Source organism: Psittacula echo (assembly GCF_963264785.1).
Source record: "Psittacula echo genome assembly, chromosome: 2".
NCBI lineage: Eukaryota > Metazoa > Chordata > Aves > Psittaciformes > Psittacidae > Psittacula > Psittacula echo.
In genome coordinates this window covers 7,780,730-7,798,806 of record NC_137737.1, presented here as the reverse complement: position 1 = coordinate 7,798,806, position 18,077 = coordinate 7,780,730, and the positions used below count along the sequence as shown (strand labels likewise).

Below are 18,077 nucleotides of genomic sequence, written 5' to 3'. Positions count from 1 at the left end.
GTAGCTTATGTTAAGCAGTCAATAGTAGAATGATCCTCAATTCTGTTCATACAAAGCTATCTAGCACAGTAGTGAGACATACATAGATAAGTGAATGAATACATGCATACACATATACAAATGCATATGAGCTCTTTGGGTCTTTGTCACTTTACAACTGGGTTTACTTTTCATTTGTAATTTTTTGTAGTGTTTCTTCATGAAAGGGACATTGTTTCGCATTGTTTTCTTTCTCTCTTTGAGAGAGGAAAGAATACATATTTCTGTATACTCCTCATGTTGAACGGTAAGAGGATTGTGATTTACTAAGGCAGATGTACAACCAAAAAAAATCAGAAATAGAAGGGGGGAGAAGAGCATTAGAGCTTGAAGAGTCTAACTGCAATGGTCTGTAGAAATTGCCATGCCTCGGTTTTCAGCCATAATTTGCTCATAGTCAGACACATGAAGTCCACAGAATTACTCTAAAATCTGCAAAATCCGGGTGGTTTTTCCAAGGTCTTAAAAACATCTGTGAGTTTTAAGGGCTGCTGACTGTGGTGTAGCCCTAAAGCAACCTGAGTTTTTAAAGATCAGATGAAATAGCTGAGTGAAACCTTCTCAAGTTGTAAAAGTCTATAACCAATGAGCATGCTTTTAAGAACTGAGTTATGAATATAGGGAGCTAAACATTCACTGCATCATAAGTAAAAACCTTGGTATCAATACCGGAAAACAAAGAGTGAATAACAGAACGTCAGACAATGCTCTGCAGCTCTGCTTCACGTTCTTGCACACAAATGATGTATTTACTAAAGAGAACTAAATGCAACACCCCCCCCCCCAACCAACCAACCAAAAATCATACCACGTTAGATGACTCCACGTTGGAATTTGCTATTTCAAGCTCAGTACATACTGCAAATAGCAGAATAAAATAATCTGTTCAGCACAGTGAAGTCTGAATACTTCTGCTTTTATTGTAGTGACAACTTTTGTGTGAAAAGGAGAAAAGGAAAGATTTCCCCCCTATTCTCAGGTGATACATGAGGAGATGGGAAGGGTAACAGGACAGACAGAAAAGCCGGTATCTCACTTATTTCTGTGGTGTTTGGCAAACACTGGTTTCCTCCAGCACAGGACTGATACCCATCTCCTCCAAGCAGCAGGAGCAAAACTGGGCCCAGGCATGGGGGATCCCTCCAGCTTTGGGAGTGCAGCCCCTCCCGGAGGTTAACACAAGGACTCCTACGTGCATGTGTGCAGTGGTTACAGGGATCCTGATGGCTTTATTACCCCTGGGGCCTCCTCTTTGGTATGTCAGTGTCCTCCTAACCTGCAGCCACATGATGAAAATTAAACAAGGGCTTGCTGCATGTGTTGCTGTGGAAATATGAAGTCAATTGGTTCAGTTTCAATGGGATTTCCCTCCTTCCCTCCCCTTAAAAAAGTATTTGCATTTCGAGCAATGGTCAAGAACAGGAGACCATTTGTGACAAGAAAGGAGGAGGGGTGATGCCCTCCGCTCCTCCATTCCCCTCTGCCCGTTTCCCCTGCACCCCCCGCCACATTTTTCCTTGTTAACTGTGCTAGGGCAGAGAGGTGGGGGTGAGGGAATAAAAGCATTCCTGCATGTCTGGAGGAGAGGGAGAAAAAAAAAGATAAAGGGGGAAAAGTGAAAGGGGAGGGGAAGAGTGGTCAGGGACTTGAACCGCCAGTGAAACGATGCTTCTCCAGCCCTCCTATTCAGATAATAGTTAACTCGGGGTTAAAGATTAATAGCCAGGCCAAGCACTGTATAAATGGCCCGGCCGAGCTGCATGTATGCGAAGGGCGTCCCGCTGCTGCCCAGGCTGTCGAGTGCCCGCTGCGCGGTCCCAGCTCGTCATGGGCAGCCCGCGGGCTGTGCTACACCGCTGCTGGCTGCCGTCCCTGCTGCTGCCCGCGCTGCTGGCCCCCGGCCCGGCCGGCGCCGCGGCCCCGCCGCCCGTGCGCTGCGCGCCGTGCACCGCCGAGAAGCTCGCCCTCTGCCCGCCCGTCCGGCCAGGTTGCACCGAGACGGCGCGGCAGCCCGGCTGCGGCTGCTGCCAGACCTGCGCCCTCGGACCGGGGCAGCCCTGCGGCGTCTACACGGCGCGATGTCGGCAGGGGCTCCGCTGCCACATCCCGGCCGGAGAGCCCCGGCCGCTCTCAGCTCTCATCCAGGGTCACGGGACGTGCCTGCCTGCCAGCGAGGTCGCGGGGATGAGCACGGCGGACACAGCAGGTAACGCCGGGACGGGAATGGGGACAGGGCCGGGAGGTGCGACGAGAGCTTGGCAAAAGGAGCGGAGTTAGGCAGGGGTTGGGAAAAGAGGGAACCAGGGCTAGCGACTTCCAGGAAAACGTGCTCTGACCTGCGGCGAGGTGAGGCGCATCCTGGTGCACAGCCAAGGGATGTCTGGAGCTGGCTATCCCACCACAGGCAGCGAGTAGGGAAACCCTAAAGAGTCGTGATGGGACAATGCAGAATAATCCAAGTAAGGGTTCTGGGAGGCTGTAGACTGTTTTTTTTTCATAGAATCACAGGATGGTTTGGGTTGGAAAGGACCTTAAGATCATCCAGTTCCAACCCACTGCCATGAGCAGGGATATCTCACTATAGATCAGGTTTCTCCAATCCCTGTCCAACCCGGCCTTGAACACTGCCAGGGATGGAGCATTCACAACTTCCTTGGGCAGCTTGTGCCAGTGCCTCACCATTCTCACACTAAAGAACTTTTCCCTTACATCTAACCTAAATCTCTCCTGTTTTAAGTTTTCTTTAGTAGTAAACAGTAACTAGAGTAGGACAAACATTTTGCAGACTTTGTTTATGTCTGTCTCCACAAGTCATGACAGAGAATGGAAAGGAATTGAACAGGCCTCGTGCCTGGCTTCATTTCAAGAATAAAATGTGTCTGAAACAGTGCAGTGCTAGCCAAACTACCTTTGAGCAAAAAGACATACCAAGCATCTTATACTGTATGATGATCAGGAACACCTTCAGTGTTATATCATAGAATCATAAATCACAGACTGGTTTGGGTTGGAAGGGACCTTAAAGATCATCCAGTTCCAACCCTCTGCTACGTGCAGGGACACCTTCCACTAGCAATATTGTTATTATTTTCACCATCATTACTGCTATGTTCATGCAATGGTGATTAAGGGAACTCTGTAACATCACAAACATAACCCATTGTTGGCTCAAAATGACAAGGGCCACTGGGGCAGTGAATGGACTCTTCTTGAACTTGAGGTGGTGGGGAGGGGAGAGAAGAGTGACTAAATGGTTTAAGCCTCCTGCAGTTAAAAAGGTCTAGTGTCTGATTTTCTTTCTCTCCACCCCATCCCTTCTTTTCTTTTCATTCTTCTATTCTTTTCGCTTTCCCTCCTCAATCTTCCACCTTCATTTTTTACTACACAGTGTTAAAGGGAAAACCAGTGCTTTTTAGTCCAGTGGATGATTGTTTGTAGCTATTTAGACATATGTCAAACTTTTATCCCATGATGAGTGTCTGCAAAAGCTTCCGTTGCTTCCAGTGGGAGAGCTCACATGTTGAGTTAAGCATTGGTGCACAGGCCATGATCAGGCAGATCCAAACAGCTTCTGCCAATCCCTGGCTATTTGATCCACTGCAGGCCAGCCTAAGCCACTGCTGCTTCCTGTGAATTGCTACTCCTTCTTATATGTGAGACAAGGCCTGGAACAAAGTACAGGATGCCATGGGATCAGGTCTGGATCAGTTCCTCTCGAATAAAACCAGAAGCACATCATGCTGACAAAAAGCTAAATTCAGAACCAGTGTAACTCCTCTCTTTCCTCATTTAGCACTGTGGTCAAAAATTCTGTTCATTTCTAACAGACTGGCTGCAGCTTTGTCTTTGATTTCAAAGGATCATAAAATAACCAACTTGTTAGAGAACAGCTGATGCATCCTCCTAAAAATTTATGACCAAAGTTTAATCTGCTCTGCTACACATGTAATTTATTGCTCCTACAAGAGCTACTGGATCTGTTTAAGATGTTACTTTTTGTTGTTGATGATGCTTCTCCTTTGCCTTTTAAACTCTGAGAAATAAATGCAGAAGTTCATTGAAGATGTTCACCTTAATATCATTCCTTTCCAGACTCTATCGAACCTGATGATATGCCTTTGGAAAGCACTGAAATGACACAGGATCAGCTGCTGAGCTATCAGCTGATGTTTCCCATAGGCCAGGACAGATCCATCCCCTGGAATGCCATCACTGCATATGAAAATATGAAAGCAAAGAGAATATCTGAACTCAAGAAATGGAAAGAGCAGGTGGGTTTTCTTTGCAGACTTTTCAGAGACCATTCCAGAGGATGCTATTGATTCAGAATACAGAATGCGAATGTGCATGAAATTCTAGCAGCAACGCTGGGATGTCAGTGTTTTGGGTAGCCAGCAAGCAGACCTTTGGAATGCCTTCATCAGATGCTTGAGGAACAGGCAAAGTGGCAGGGAGTGATAAAAACAAGTGTGCATCAGATGTGTCCTATAGGACACCATGCAGAGGCTGCATCTTTCTCTGTATTTACTACCAGATGATAACACGGGTGCTTAATTTCCAGGAGCCCATATGAAAATCTTGGACTCCTTTTGTGTTTTAGTTCAGTTATAAAATAAAAGGTGTTTGTCACTGGTCCGATGCTCAGTGAAATGAAAGAGAATCCTTACGCACAGTTATTGATGAGACACCAATGCAAACCAAGACAATTTCATTCTGATCACAAGGAAACACTGTTAAGTACATGCATGTAAAAAAACAGAAAGTTCAGCCACCAAAGCAAGCTTTTACCTTCGACACTGCAAAATCGCAGTGGGTAATGGGGGTATGGGGCCTTTGCAAGCAGGTCCGGGTTCCACTTGAGGGCACCAGAGAACCACATTTAGACCAGTCCCAGGCAGCCGGCTCACCCAAAGCATGGAGCAGAGTTAGAACTGGGCACCAGAGCAGCCCAGTTTCCTAATGGGCACAGACAAAATGAGGAAACAAAAAGGAAAAACCCACTAAGGACCTCCCGAACCTAAAAAGCCTCATCCCGCACCCAGAACAGGATTTCACCATTGAGTTAGTTTGAACTTAGTATGAGCGCTGTTAGCTCCAGTTCTGATTTGTAGGCTTTTCTTCACCCAGAGCCACAGATAAGCCTGTTGGCTTGAAAAGGAGAGCTTATGTGAGGGGCTGACACAGGGAGGTGTTGCAAAAGCAGAGAGTTTGATTATTTCCACTCTAAGACGTGTTCAGTCACTTCTTCCCTTTCCCTCATTGAAACACGTTAGGCACTATTAATGCACAGTACTAGTGACTTGAAAAAGGGAGTGATCCGATGGTGAAAACAGCAAATACTGCAAACAGTTCTTCATCCCCAGCTCCTGGTGCTCCGGGTCTGTGTCTCGGAGCCACAGGGGTGCTCTCTATTCTGCTTTGGCGACAGCTCTGTCCTGGACAAAAGATAACAAACATTCTGATGTTTGTTCTTGCACTGTCTATATATGTCTTGCACCTATTCTCCATACATCAACAGAGCACAGGGCCATGGCAACCCAGAAAACGTGGCTAGTCTCACGTACACCAGCCTCCTAACGTGCACCTCCCCATAATAGGAGAGATTGTACCCTCTGAGAAGTAATGTGTTTACTTAGCACAGGTTAAATTTCCTTGTGTGGCAATTTAAGGACTTAAATCCTCGTGTTTCTGAGGACAGAAAATACCTCAAAGAATAAAAACAAAGGCCTAAATGTAACACCAGAGTTTTCTGGCTGTGGTCCTGCTGAAACAAGTAAAAACTCCATGCAAAGCAGCCCGGTGCAGATTATACGACTAACAAATGTTTTCGGCTTTTTTGCTGGCTTTATCCTGACCATTTTCTGCTCAGCAGGTTTCTGTGTGATTTTGATATTGATAATCTCCTTGCTGTATTCCCGCAGGGACCTTGTCAGAAGGAGCTCTACAGAGCCCTGTATAAATTGGCAAAGGCTCAGCAGAGGAGCGGAGGGGAGATTTACAAATTCTACTTGCCCAACTGCAACAAGAATGGGTTTTACCACAGCAAACAGGTACGTGCCTTTTCCTCTGTCTGCTCGCAGCTCAGGGAGCCTGACACAGCCAACCCTTTCACAGCCCTCTGCTCCCACACTCGAGTTTGCAGCTGCTGGAAAAGCAGGTTGTGAAAACAGCGATACTTGGGAGTGGGAGCAGATGGTTTGTCCTTCTTCTCTTAAAAGTGAGCCGCACGCTGTGGGCTGACAGCAGCAGAGCAGGAGGCTTTTCCATTCACAGAACAGGTGCACACACGGCCCTTTCCAAAGTCTTTTAACCCTCTCTGCTCCCAGGCCAAACCGAGCTCCATGTACCTGATCCGTTAGCATAGTCCCAGCTGATATTCACAGAATTGTATCACTGGATGCAAGCAGGGTTGGAAGCACTCTCACAGGGAAGAGCTTCCCAATGTCTAATCCCAATCTCCCCTCTGTCATCTTAAATCCATTCCCCCTTGTCCTGTCACTACATGTCCTTGTGAAAAGTCCCTCTCCAGATTTCTTGTAGGCACCCTTTAGGTGTTGGAAGACTTCATAATATGTGCCATACTGTGTGCCAAAGCCCATTGAATATGTAATTATCACTATGGAGGAAAGAGGCTTTCAGCTCCCAGGTAGTGAAAAAACTCTCTGGAGCAAAATTAACCTCCTGAATGAACTAAAAATGCTGCTTTGTCCTGCCTATGGATTATGTTATGTGCTCATTTCCATTATGTTCTCAGAAAAAGCCATTGCAAGTTACACTGAGAGTAGCTAAGGCTCCAGACCTCCAGCCACACCCTTGTAACCACAGGTCGTGCACACAAATTTAGTAGGTCTGCATAAATCTGTGTCACCGAGACTCCTTGTTTTTGGGCATGGCACCAAGGGGTGACCCGCAAACACTGTGACCTGGGATCTGATCAGGCACAAACAGAAACCTGTTCAACCCCCTCCCCTATTTGCCTCCTTGCGTGACGAGCCAGACCATCCAGTCACTGCCCTCGCCCCTACCAGCTCGTAAATTCTGCCTTCCTTTGGTTTTCATGCTGGAAGATGTTGCTGTTTTATACTGCCGCTTACCAACGAGTGGGCAAACTCTTTTAGAGCTAAAGATGCTGTTGTGGGAGCTAAGCCTGGGTCACAGCTCCCTAACCAAGCGTGCTGGTCAGAGGCTCTGTCAGAGCAGGGACTGCTGCATTCAGAGCACGTTTGTGCACAGCAGGTCCCCACCTTCTGATGATCCCAGTGCTGTTCAACACCTCTACCTGCGGTACCTCACCGGTAACCTTCTGCTTACAGTTACTTACTATGCGCTTTGTTTTGCTGATACTATTCTAGTGTGAAACTTCACTGGACGGTGAGTCTGCTGGATGCTGGTGTGTCTATCCAAAAACTGGAAGAAGGATTCCTGGATCTCCAGAAATGAAAGGAGACCCTGAATGCCAACAGTATCTCAACTCGCAGGAATAAAACTAACCACGTTCATCCACACCAGGTTTTCTGTGGGGCCTGATCTGGTCAGCAGACATTTCAGTCAGGAGCTGTTTCAATAAGGCAATTCTATGCACCTGAATTTCGGCATATGAGTAACCCCATAAAGTAGCTTTTTTTACTGCACTGGAATTACTCAGATGCTCGAGTGACAGATACGAACAACTGCAAGATCAAGTCCTATAATCTTGTATATTTTATTTGTATAATATTATAGACACTCGTGTAAAGCTGTTGAATTATTTATTTCACAGTGCGTGTATTTTTGTCTGTGTGTGTTGTTATTAATTTATAGCCTCAAACACTTCATAACTTTATATGTAAATACTTAATATTATTGCTCTTAAATGTATGCATCTTATGTTGGAGGAATGTTGCTACTTAAAACTTCAAATGGCACAACTCTTTTCCGAAAAACAGCTTGTAAACTTGCTTTTTTTTTTTTACTATGTATTTATAGACATAAAACTGAACTTAAAAACCTATCTTTCAGTAGAGAACACGCTTAGAAACTTATTTAAAACCTGTTTTGTTTATGTATCATGTTGCTTTTGCACCTCTGTTTCAATGTCAAGCTGTTTCTTAAAAAAGAAAGTCTAAACCTTGATTATATACTAAAGCTCCTGATGGGACAGGATTTGTTTCTATTTTCCAAACATATGCATGGGATAAATGGCAAAACATAGCAGGATCTTCTGTGCCACCTTTGACAGGTGGAAGTTGTTCACATGTTGACATTATCATGTTATTTAAGACGTGCTATTAAATAATGTCTTCTACACTGCCCCGGTCTCTTGCTTTCTGCATGCTCCCATTCAGCAGCCTGACCTCAGCAGGACAGCGCCGCAGCAGGTGGGAGCGTGGGGAAACACATCCCTGGCACATCTTCCTCCTCTGGTTCCATCTAGTTCCAACCTCCTGCTCCATTTTCCTGCAACGAGTTTTCTTTTGCTCTCCCCACCCCATTCCCCTTCTTCTCCTGTCCTCTTCAATCCCGACTGCTCTGCAAGCCTTTGCCTTGGGCAAAGCAGCAGCCTCCAAGGGAAGGTGTTTAGGAAGGTTTTCTGGCTAGGAAAGCTGGATGACTTTCTCCACAAACAAGCCCAAGGAAGCAGTATGAGTGTGTTTAAAAGGCAATACTGAGACCTAGAAAGAGGCATTTTCTGCACAGAAAGTTAGAGATCATAAAAGGGATGCTGGCCCTACTCCTTCTGCTGAAAGCAGACAAGAGGCTCCCCCTGGTTTGGGATGTGGTCCCTCTCTCTTTCCCACATGCTCCTTTGACATAGTTGTTGTGGAGAAAAAGAGAAAGCAAGTGACAGCCGTGCCCGTTTCTAACTGGTTTTATCCATGGAGAATCTGGTGTGGGAGTTAGCACATCCCAGGGGTAGAAACAAGCTGCCTGAGAAAACAGCCTGAGAGCAGAGTGATGATGTTTTCTAAGAGTCTGGTGGGAGGGAAACACAGCGTTAAATCCTCCTGCCGTTCATTGGCACAAGCTTTGGGTTTTAAAAGGGAGCGGGAAGCGACTTGTAGCAACTGCAAAGGCAAAGCATGGAGATCTCTGCTCTCTGATCCCTGTTCTGTGGCATCACACGTTGTACTTACTCAATGTGTTGGCTGTATTTCTATGTCAGTATCAGCTGATTTGCCTGGGGTCTAATAAACTGCTCCAGATTTAAAAGCACAGATATACTACTGAGCTTCCTTGTGAAGTGTTTTGAGGTCTTCCCAAGGAAAGCACTGCAAAAGCAGTCGGTGACATTGGTATTATAAATAATTTACATCTAACCTCCCTGTAATGAGCTACAGTGAGACCCAGGTAAAACTGTGTTATACACTGCATTCACTGTGTCAAAATGCTTGACAACCACAGAATCATAGAATTCCAGACTGGTTTGAGTTAGAAAGGACTTTAAAGCTCATCCAGTTCCAACCCCCTGCCACAGGCAGGGACACCTCACACTAGACCAGGTTGCTCCAAGCCCCGTTCAACCTGGCCTTGAACACTGCCAGGGATGGGGCAGCCACAGCTTCTCTGGGCACCCTGTGCCAGCGCCTCAGCACCCTCACAGGGAAGAATTTCTGCCCAAGAGCTCATCTCAGTCTCCCCTCTGGCAGGTTAAAGCCATTCCCCTTGGCCTGTCCCTACAGACCCTCACCCAAAGCCCCTCTCCAGGTTTCTTGTATTATTTAGGTATTATTTATAAAAATAATGAAGAAGCAACAAATTTGGACAGAATCTGGGAGACCTTTTATGGAGTCCCCCCAGCACTGAACATCTGTCATTGCCAAGGGAAAATGCAAATAAAGCAAGGGAAATCTTATACTCACAGCTACAGCACATGCTTAACAGCACCCTTGACTGCTCTCACCCCACTGACCTAGTGCAGAGGTTTATTTCTAAACAGCAGAAATTGGTTCCTTTTTGTTGGGATCTTTATATATATAGGGAAATATTCATTGTATTAATAATTATTAAGAGCACAGTATACTTGCAGTATAGGAATCCAGTTAACAACTACTCCCCATGTTTTGCAGGGTGGCAGTTTCCCATCCTAGCTGCAAGCAATGAGTTTTTAACAGGGACAAGGGTTTAGGTGAACTCTTTCCTTTAAATGATAAGTACCAGGAGCAGAAGCTATTCTGTCCAGCATCCAGGCATGACAGGCCAATTTCTTAGAGGGGTTTAGCTCCTTACCTCCCACTGAAAGCAACAGAGGATGGGTGCCTCCTTATCTGCAATCTGGCCTCATGTGACATCTTGCCAGGACTCACCAGGACAGGCTTCTGCTGAGCTGCTCTGGGATGGGCTGTTTGACTTGGGCCAGACCCTTCTGTATACTGGGATTAGGACTAATGCAAGGAGGCAAGCAGGCAAATTTGATCTCTCCTCTCGCAGTGCTGCCAGGAGCTTGGGATGCATTTAGGCCACAGATGCCACATGTTGTGATTTGTCCTGATTTTTCTGATCAGGCTCAGTAACAGGTTGAAAAATCAAAGCTCTGTGGTTTTCCTTTGTTTTGGTGATTTCCTTATGTTTGGGCGGTGCTTGTATTTTTGGCTTCTTTCTTGTTGACAAGTGACAGCTGGCAATCCTGGCTTCAGTGTGTGCCTGCTGCAGGGTTCCCCCTGCACCAGCGAGCCAAGCCTCATGGGAATGAGTGGGGAAACAGGGAAGGCGCGGCAGGATGCTGTTAGCAGCTCCGTCACCAGGCGTGCAGCTGGATGTGTAAAGGGGTTGTTCTGTTCCTCGCTATTTCAGCTCACCCCCTTCACACCCTATTGCATTCCTGCTATTCCACCTAAAAGAAAGTTAACTGGGGGCGGAAGGGCTTAGCTGAGCATCTGTAATGTCTGGTTCACATGATCCAAGAACCCTGCCTCCCCAGTTTGTGCTTCCTCCTGCCAGGTTTGCTGCAGCAGGATCTGTTCCAGCCGTGCCTCCTCCTGCCCATGGCCTACTGCCATCTCCAGAATGCTCACAGCACAGAAATAAGGTCACTGCCCTCTGCACTTTATTTTTTACCCTGTGATTCCCCTGAAGCTGTCCAAGACAACCTACAGTCACTTGGTACGGGCTCTGCTCTGCTGAGTCAGTCCTGCTCATTGCTTTGGGAACAGCAGAGACGCGTTCGTGTCCGCTGGTGCTGGCAGGAGGTGAGGGGAGAGCAAGAGAACAGGGGTGAAGGGCAGCCAACACTAACACTGAAATCTCATCTGCATCTCTGTCACTTTACCGTAAGAACACATGCCCTGCAAAGGCAAAACTTTGGCAGGGAACAGCTTTCTACAGACCCAGCCCAAAGCAAGATCAGATATAAAGCACATCAAGATTTAGCCCTTTCCTTTCCCAAGCCAATATATTCCTTTGGCCTTGCACTTGCTAATGAGAATCCTAAGCACATCACAAAATTAAAAAGCAAACAGAAGATGTGTCACATAGAGCTTTCTTTCCTCAAGGGAGGAAAAGTGGGGTGGAAAAGAACGGCACATGACAGAGGCTTGTCACAGGATTTATTGCTCTTGTGGAAAGTGCTTGGCTCCCGTATGTCAGACTCTGTGGGAACACCAGCAACATACTGAAACAGAGCAGGTTTTTCTGTACAGACAGAACCTAAGATGTTTGCTCTGCACCAGCAGCACTGACTCTGCAGAGTCAGAAACGTTGCTTTTCTACCCACCTTACTGCCTTCCTACTGCAGAACACCACCAATGTCTAACCCCCGCCCAACCCATAATAATAACAAAAAGGATCTATAAGTGGCTCATTCCAAGCTAGAATCTCAGCCCATGCTGCACATTGAACGGACAAGTCCTATCTCTATCTTCAGACACCACCTTTGAAGTGGGTCTACTTTTCCTTGGCTATCATTGCACTGATAAACCAGCAGCCTAAACAGCCTCCCCAGAGTGCACTAACAACAGGTCCCAGGCTTTCTGTTTGCCAACACATTTTGTATTTATGGCCCGATTATTTTGTGTACTTGCTGTACATTGCATCAAGAATCAGGCATGGATTCACACAGGAAAGTGGGGTATGAGCACCTTAACAAACACTTAATTGTGTTTGTTAAGGCACATTTGCATTCTTTAAGACTTGAGTAGATGGTATATAGTAACAGCAGCAGGGCTGGGGCAAGTGGAGGGCTTCTCTTACTGATGTGCCAGTCTGTATTACCTAGTCACATTTAGATAAAGGTGGGATGGGGCAAGGAAGGAGAGGGTCTCCTGGGAGCACAGCCGTTACTCTGCACTACCAGAAAGTACCAAAGCCAACAGCAGTGCAGCAGGAACCCAGGCGTACCAGCACTTGCACTGTGAGTAACAAAAGCCGCTCTGACCATAGCTGTCAGCAAAGAAGTGCATTGATCCCTCCTTTCCTCCTCCCTTGACCTACCTCCTCCCCAGGGTGCAAAGTTCAGCTGCATGTAAGCTGCTGTGAGGGCCCCGGGAGAGGGGCAGCTTCCAGCAGGAGGGACGTGGGAGCGAGGGTGATGGTGGATGTTTTAGTGGGGTCGAATGAACAGCTCTAAACTTAACCTGGTGCAGATCTGCTGCTTCATTCTGCAGAGGTTCCTGCTCGCCTTTCCAGGCTCCACGTTGGATTATCACCTCTGAGGGGCCTTGTGTGCAGCCCAGCAGAGACCAGGGCACACAGGGGAAGACAGGGCTGCACACGCACATGGCTCCTTGCAGCTTCTTTATGAACCATGTTTCCCAGCAGGGACAGTGCTTGGTCAGTGGGCACAGCTATTGCAGCAGAGGCTCCCTGCCTCATTTCTGCTGTGCAAGAGCACAGCACAGTTTGCCTCTTGCTCCCAGGCTTCTCCAACTGCTGTTAAGCTAACAAAGAGCAGCCCGTTCGTGCCTACACTGAGGTTTTTAATTGCATACTGATGCCAGCAGTGACGTGTAACTTTTGTCTCTCTCGCTGACGGTGCTTTGTAGTTCAGCAGGCTGATGTGTAGGTGCTGAGGCTCCTTGGAAAAGCATCTTAGTGTGGGATGTCTCTGTAGGCCTAGAGCAAAAGGAGTCATCATCTTCTTTCATATTTTGTCTTTGCCTGTGGCTTCTGTTTATTGCTGCTTCGGCAGCTGAGCCCTCATCATTTAGCCCCAGCAAAGCAACAGAAAAAGAAGAGCAGCAACATGCCACTGGTAGCAGGATAATAGCCATGGAAATGTACGGCAGGATCTGAGGGCTGAAGGCACCCCTGTCCTATGGCAGTAACTAACTTCTGAAGCTCAGTCACTTAGGTCTTTTTTACTGGGTGCAAGTTATGTGATATGCAGCAGATACAGGAAACAAGTCTTCACCTTGAATATTCTCTGTGTGGCATAAGCAGACAAAAATAGCCTCTGCTTTGCAGTTGCAAGGAGTGAGGGAAACGAACAATCAGCCTGGCTCTTGTAAGTAAGTCCCTTCCCTACCCTGCTTTTGGAAGTCCTTAACCACAAGTGGCTGTGGGAACCAGCAATGACATTTTTCAGCTTCAGAGATTTTTCTGAGGAAATCTCCGCTGCTCTCTACAGCAATAACTTTGTGCCTTTCCCTCCATCCCCACTCATGGAGACAGCAGTGGGGGGAAATTAGCCATGACAGAGAAAGGCTCTTAAGGAATTTGTATAGGTCAGCAGAAGCAGAAAGCCAGGATGCATACTGCAGCAGGACATGCATTCTGCAAGGATAAACTGAGCGTTACCCTTTGCTTCTGCTAATACCTGGCCTCCAGATTTTTTTCAGCTGCCACTTTCAGCCTTGAAGTCATTTGCACTTTTTGATTCAGGGAAATGGCAGAAGGGAAGGTTTTTGCGATGCAATTTTGTCTAAGGCTGGTGTATGCTTTTCCAGCGGCAATATCTGAACTGGAAGAAGTAATACGTAAAATGCGGAGTTTAAAAACTAAAACTTCCTCTGGTGAAAACCAAACTGCACTATTGGCCATTTTAATGGGATGTTTATTTTTTAGCAGAAGAAGATGCAGTAACTTCTCAAGGAATGCAGTGTATAATGTAGATAATCCCATACACTGGAACTTCAGCCACCAAGCTAGCACATCCTGACAGGTTCATAGGATCACAGGGCGGTTGAGGTTGGAAAGGACCTCTGGAGGTCACCCGGCCCAACCTCCTCGCTCAAGCAGGACCACCTGGAACAGTTGCCCAGGAACACGTCCAGAAGGTTTTTGAGTATCTCCAAGGATGGAGACTCCAAATTCAAAAGAAGGTTAAATACTTCCCACTTGGAAGAATATACCCAGGTCCACTGGACAAACCAAAACCCTGCCCACTTGCAGATGAACGCATTATGGATATTGACCACAAAAAGCTTGCTCTTGGAATATTCTGTCTTTTGGGATCTTATTTTTCAATATCTCAGGGAAAGAAAAATAAGAGGGAGTGGGGGAACAGAAAGAGTCCTTTCTAACATAGGAATCAAACATATTCTTGAGATAGAAATTAACAGACGTGAAGAGTTCCTAAAAGAGCAGCAGGAGCATGTACAGAACAGCTACCTATATAAACATTTTGAATACCAGTATGCTTTGGCATCCAGGAAAATTGCTCAGCACTTCTCATACTTGAAACATAATTCCTATTGCTACTATGTAAAATCTCTGTGTGGAGCCATCCTTGCTTACCCAGTTTTCGAGACTGACTAGAGATACCAAAAAATGATTTCCCAAAAGGTTTGTAAAACCATTACTTACATTTAGGGCTCAGTTCAAGAAGAACTATGCTGTTAAGGTTTCTATGGAATTTAGTCATAAAAAGTTCAGACTGTACTAAAAACTAATTAATTCTGTGGTTTTGGTATTCATTGAAGCCTCCTTCCTTGTGCACAAATGGCTAACATTATGCCCTGAAGGGCGTTCATGCCAAAAAAGGTGGAAAAGGATATTCTGAGCTGAAAAGACTATAGCACAGTGGTTTATTAGAAAAGGGAACTTTCTCAAATAGTTTGAGAGATAATAGAGCTGCCTGCAGGCAGCTTTAACATGCATCCGGGTCAATTATAGGGATTTATGAAACAATTTATTACACTGGTTAAAATAAATACTTACCACATCAATGGGGGTCCATATGGTACCCATGTAGAATCTAGAGATGAAACATGCTCAAAAAGAAATAAGCAACTTCTGCGGTGCGCACAGCAAACCTTTATAGTGCCTTCCCATGCAAATGCTTGATGTGTAACTAAGGCCAGCAGTTACAAGGGTGTTTTCTGAGACTTCATCATATTCACCCAGATCACCCCAGACTCCTGAGTTTGTTAAAAGTAAGACAAAATCTGGTAAATGGTCACTTAAAAACAAACCACCTGAGCTGAAGGCAAGTGAAAGCACTGAAACAGGAGATGCTTTTCTAATGCATTGGTTCCATCTTACCATCAAACACAAAGCCCTGCATTCATTGCAGCTCTTGGCAGGTAACATTTCTAACCTGTGCACGGAGAGTGATCTTCCCTTCTACTGGTAGTGACCCACACATTTGCTTCGCGCTGCCCACATTCTGCTGCTTCCATGTAGACCACAAATATTCCTGTTTGAGTTGCAGCCTGGCTCCCAGAGCCATGAGAAAAATCTCTGAATGAGGAGTAACTCGTCCATTGAATTGAACCCTTGTCTTCCGAGGAACTGGAATGTGAAAAAAGCCACCACTGATTCTCTTCATTTTAAAGAGTGAATTATTTTGGTGGGGGGAGGGACTAACGTTATTTTGCATTTCATACCAAGAATGCCAGCTGCCAGGCACATCAGATAGACAACTGCGCGTATCCAGGCCTAGTGCAAACAACTGCGCTCGTAAAAAGTATTTAAAGGCAACTTCTGAAAAAAAACCCTTTAAATTACAGGTGAGATTTTTTATGTTTTGCTATTTTTAGATAGTCTCTGCTTTAAAGACGTGCGTTGGAAGCAAAATAACCAAGCTAACTAGCACAACCACGCAATTCTTTGGCCTCCCCTCATAGCTGTATGTTTTCTCTGTTACATACCAAAGATCATTAGTCCCACTAAAGGAGCTGAATGCCATGTGACAGCTTGCTTGTTTAAATCAGTTTGAGTGCCTCGAGATAAAGCATTCTATTAAAGTTGGTGTTCTGCACACATCAGTTGCTATCACTTAAGGAACTTTACCAGCCCATTTCGCCTATACTTGCTTGGTTTTAACGATAACACACCATTTCTTGGATAACTGGCAAAATGTGGCATACAAGACACCTATCTACCTTTGGTGGTAAGAAGCTGCTTTTCCTTTTCAGAAGGCTCATGAGATAGCGATTAAAAAACTCCCTTTTCTGAATCGAACCCTTATTCTCACATCTATGGTTATATGCCCAAATACCAGGCATATGCAACTTTCCTCCCTCTGTGATATTATTTCAAAGGAACTGGTTTACAACTTAATTTTTTGTAAAAAGGCCCAGCATTTATTTTCTTTGCCAACAGATCTTTGCAGGCGTTACATTTGCATTAGCGGTAAAAATATTGCAATAAATCTTCACCTCACAAGGCTTTCTGTAACCATCTGTCAGGAAATCTGTATTAGCCTGGAGAAAGCATCACTTCACGTGTACTTCTTTTTCCCTTATTCTAAGGTTAAAGAAAGATTTCAGTTTTAACAATGATGTGACCTCAATTCATTAGCTAGAACTTACGGAGACGTGCAAAACACACCCAGGGTTGCTCAGCTCACAGATTTCAGGGTAAGGCTTTAAACATCTGATTTACGGTGATCGGCTGTCTCAATCCTAGCAAGCTGCATAGACAAACCTTTTGCCATGTCAAGAGCTTCCAGACATTTGCCACTGCTGGCAAAACCAAGGGTAGTTGTAATTCACAGGGCATGAGAGGAGCAGCTCCTCATCCCCTGTGGTCTCCTCTCAAAAGCGCATCAGCTGGAAACCCACTGCCCTATCCCCATAGAGTTCCCAACCCAACAGGAAATTACAGTGTTGATGGTTTCTTTTTCTTTCTACAGTGACATCAAACATTTATAGTGACACATATAAGAATATATTATATATTTATATAAATATATAAAATATTTATATAAAATATATAAATAAATACATATACAAAATATGGCATTACTTTCCAGAGAGATGTTACATTTCACAGGCCACCTTTCATTATCCAGATTTCATTGTCATACAGAATTTGTCATGAAGTTTGGTAAACAATCAGCCTCAAAAAAACCCCAAATGTTGCCCAAATCTTCCTCATGTCACATACCAGAACAAAACCAAATCACTTTGCTTCCAATTAAAAGGATATAAAACATCATGGCAGACATTTGGTTTAAATATTTAAACCCGAGGGTTCTTATTCTATGCTTAGATGCAGGCAAATAATTTCTACCAAAGTCAAAGCAAGCAACAATTGTGTGTAGCATAAATGAAGCGTGCGGGTCTCAACACCCAGGTCCACGATCCCCCCTGTCTTGTCAGCATCGTTTTCAACAGGAGTTCCTCATACAGAATATGTGCTTTGGTAGAGTGTACCAAGACAACACAGAATAGACACAGCTTTTCAAAATAAATAAGCAGATAGAAAGGGTGCTACTGTAATGGCATGGTTTTTTCTATCGATATTCAATATTAGTGTGAGCAGGAAATGGAGGAAATAAAAGCCCTGTTGCACAAACTGAAGCAAAGGACAGACAGAAGAATGCTTTACTGAGAGCTTCAGTGCAACCGTTATCCTTTCCAGTGGCATAATTCAGTGATGGGTACATTAGAAATAGCAATAAAATAAAATAATAATTAAAAAAAATCCTGGTATTTGTAGTTACTTCAAATAACAAAACTTATTCTCTTCTGGAAACACTTCCTTCACTTCACAAATTCATTTCTATTATCTAGAATAGGTCAGCTCAGTGTGTATGCATATGGATCTGTACATATTTGTAAATCATTCCATACCCTTACTTTCTCTTTGCATACAGAAGTATACACTAGAATTATTGTGTAGTATTTGGTATTCACATGTTACATTTAAATAAAGTTTATTAAAAAAAATTATATTAA

General features: G+C 45.0%; 1 protein-coding gene across 1 annotated transcript; it reads left to right on the top strand.

Annotated features, from left to right (window-relative positions):
- Window positions 1-1,866: 1,866 nt before the first annotated feature.
- IGFBP1 (insulin like growth factor binding protein 1) lies at window positions 1,867-7,523 on the top strand (the record flags this gene model as incomplete). The annotated part of the gene is made up of 4 exons (XM_080611468.1): window positions 1,867-2,245; window positions 4,132-4,310; window positions 5,961-6,089; window positions 7,392-7,523. The coding sequence occupies 4 exons, from the start codon at window positions 1,867-1,869 to the stop codon at window positions 7,521-7,523; spliced, it is 819 nt and encodes a 272-aa protein (XP_080467594.1).
- Window positions 7,524-18,077: the final 10,554 nt, after the last annotated feature.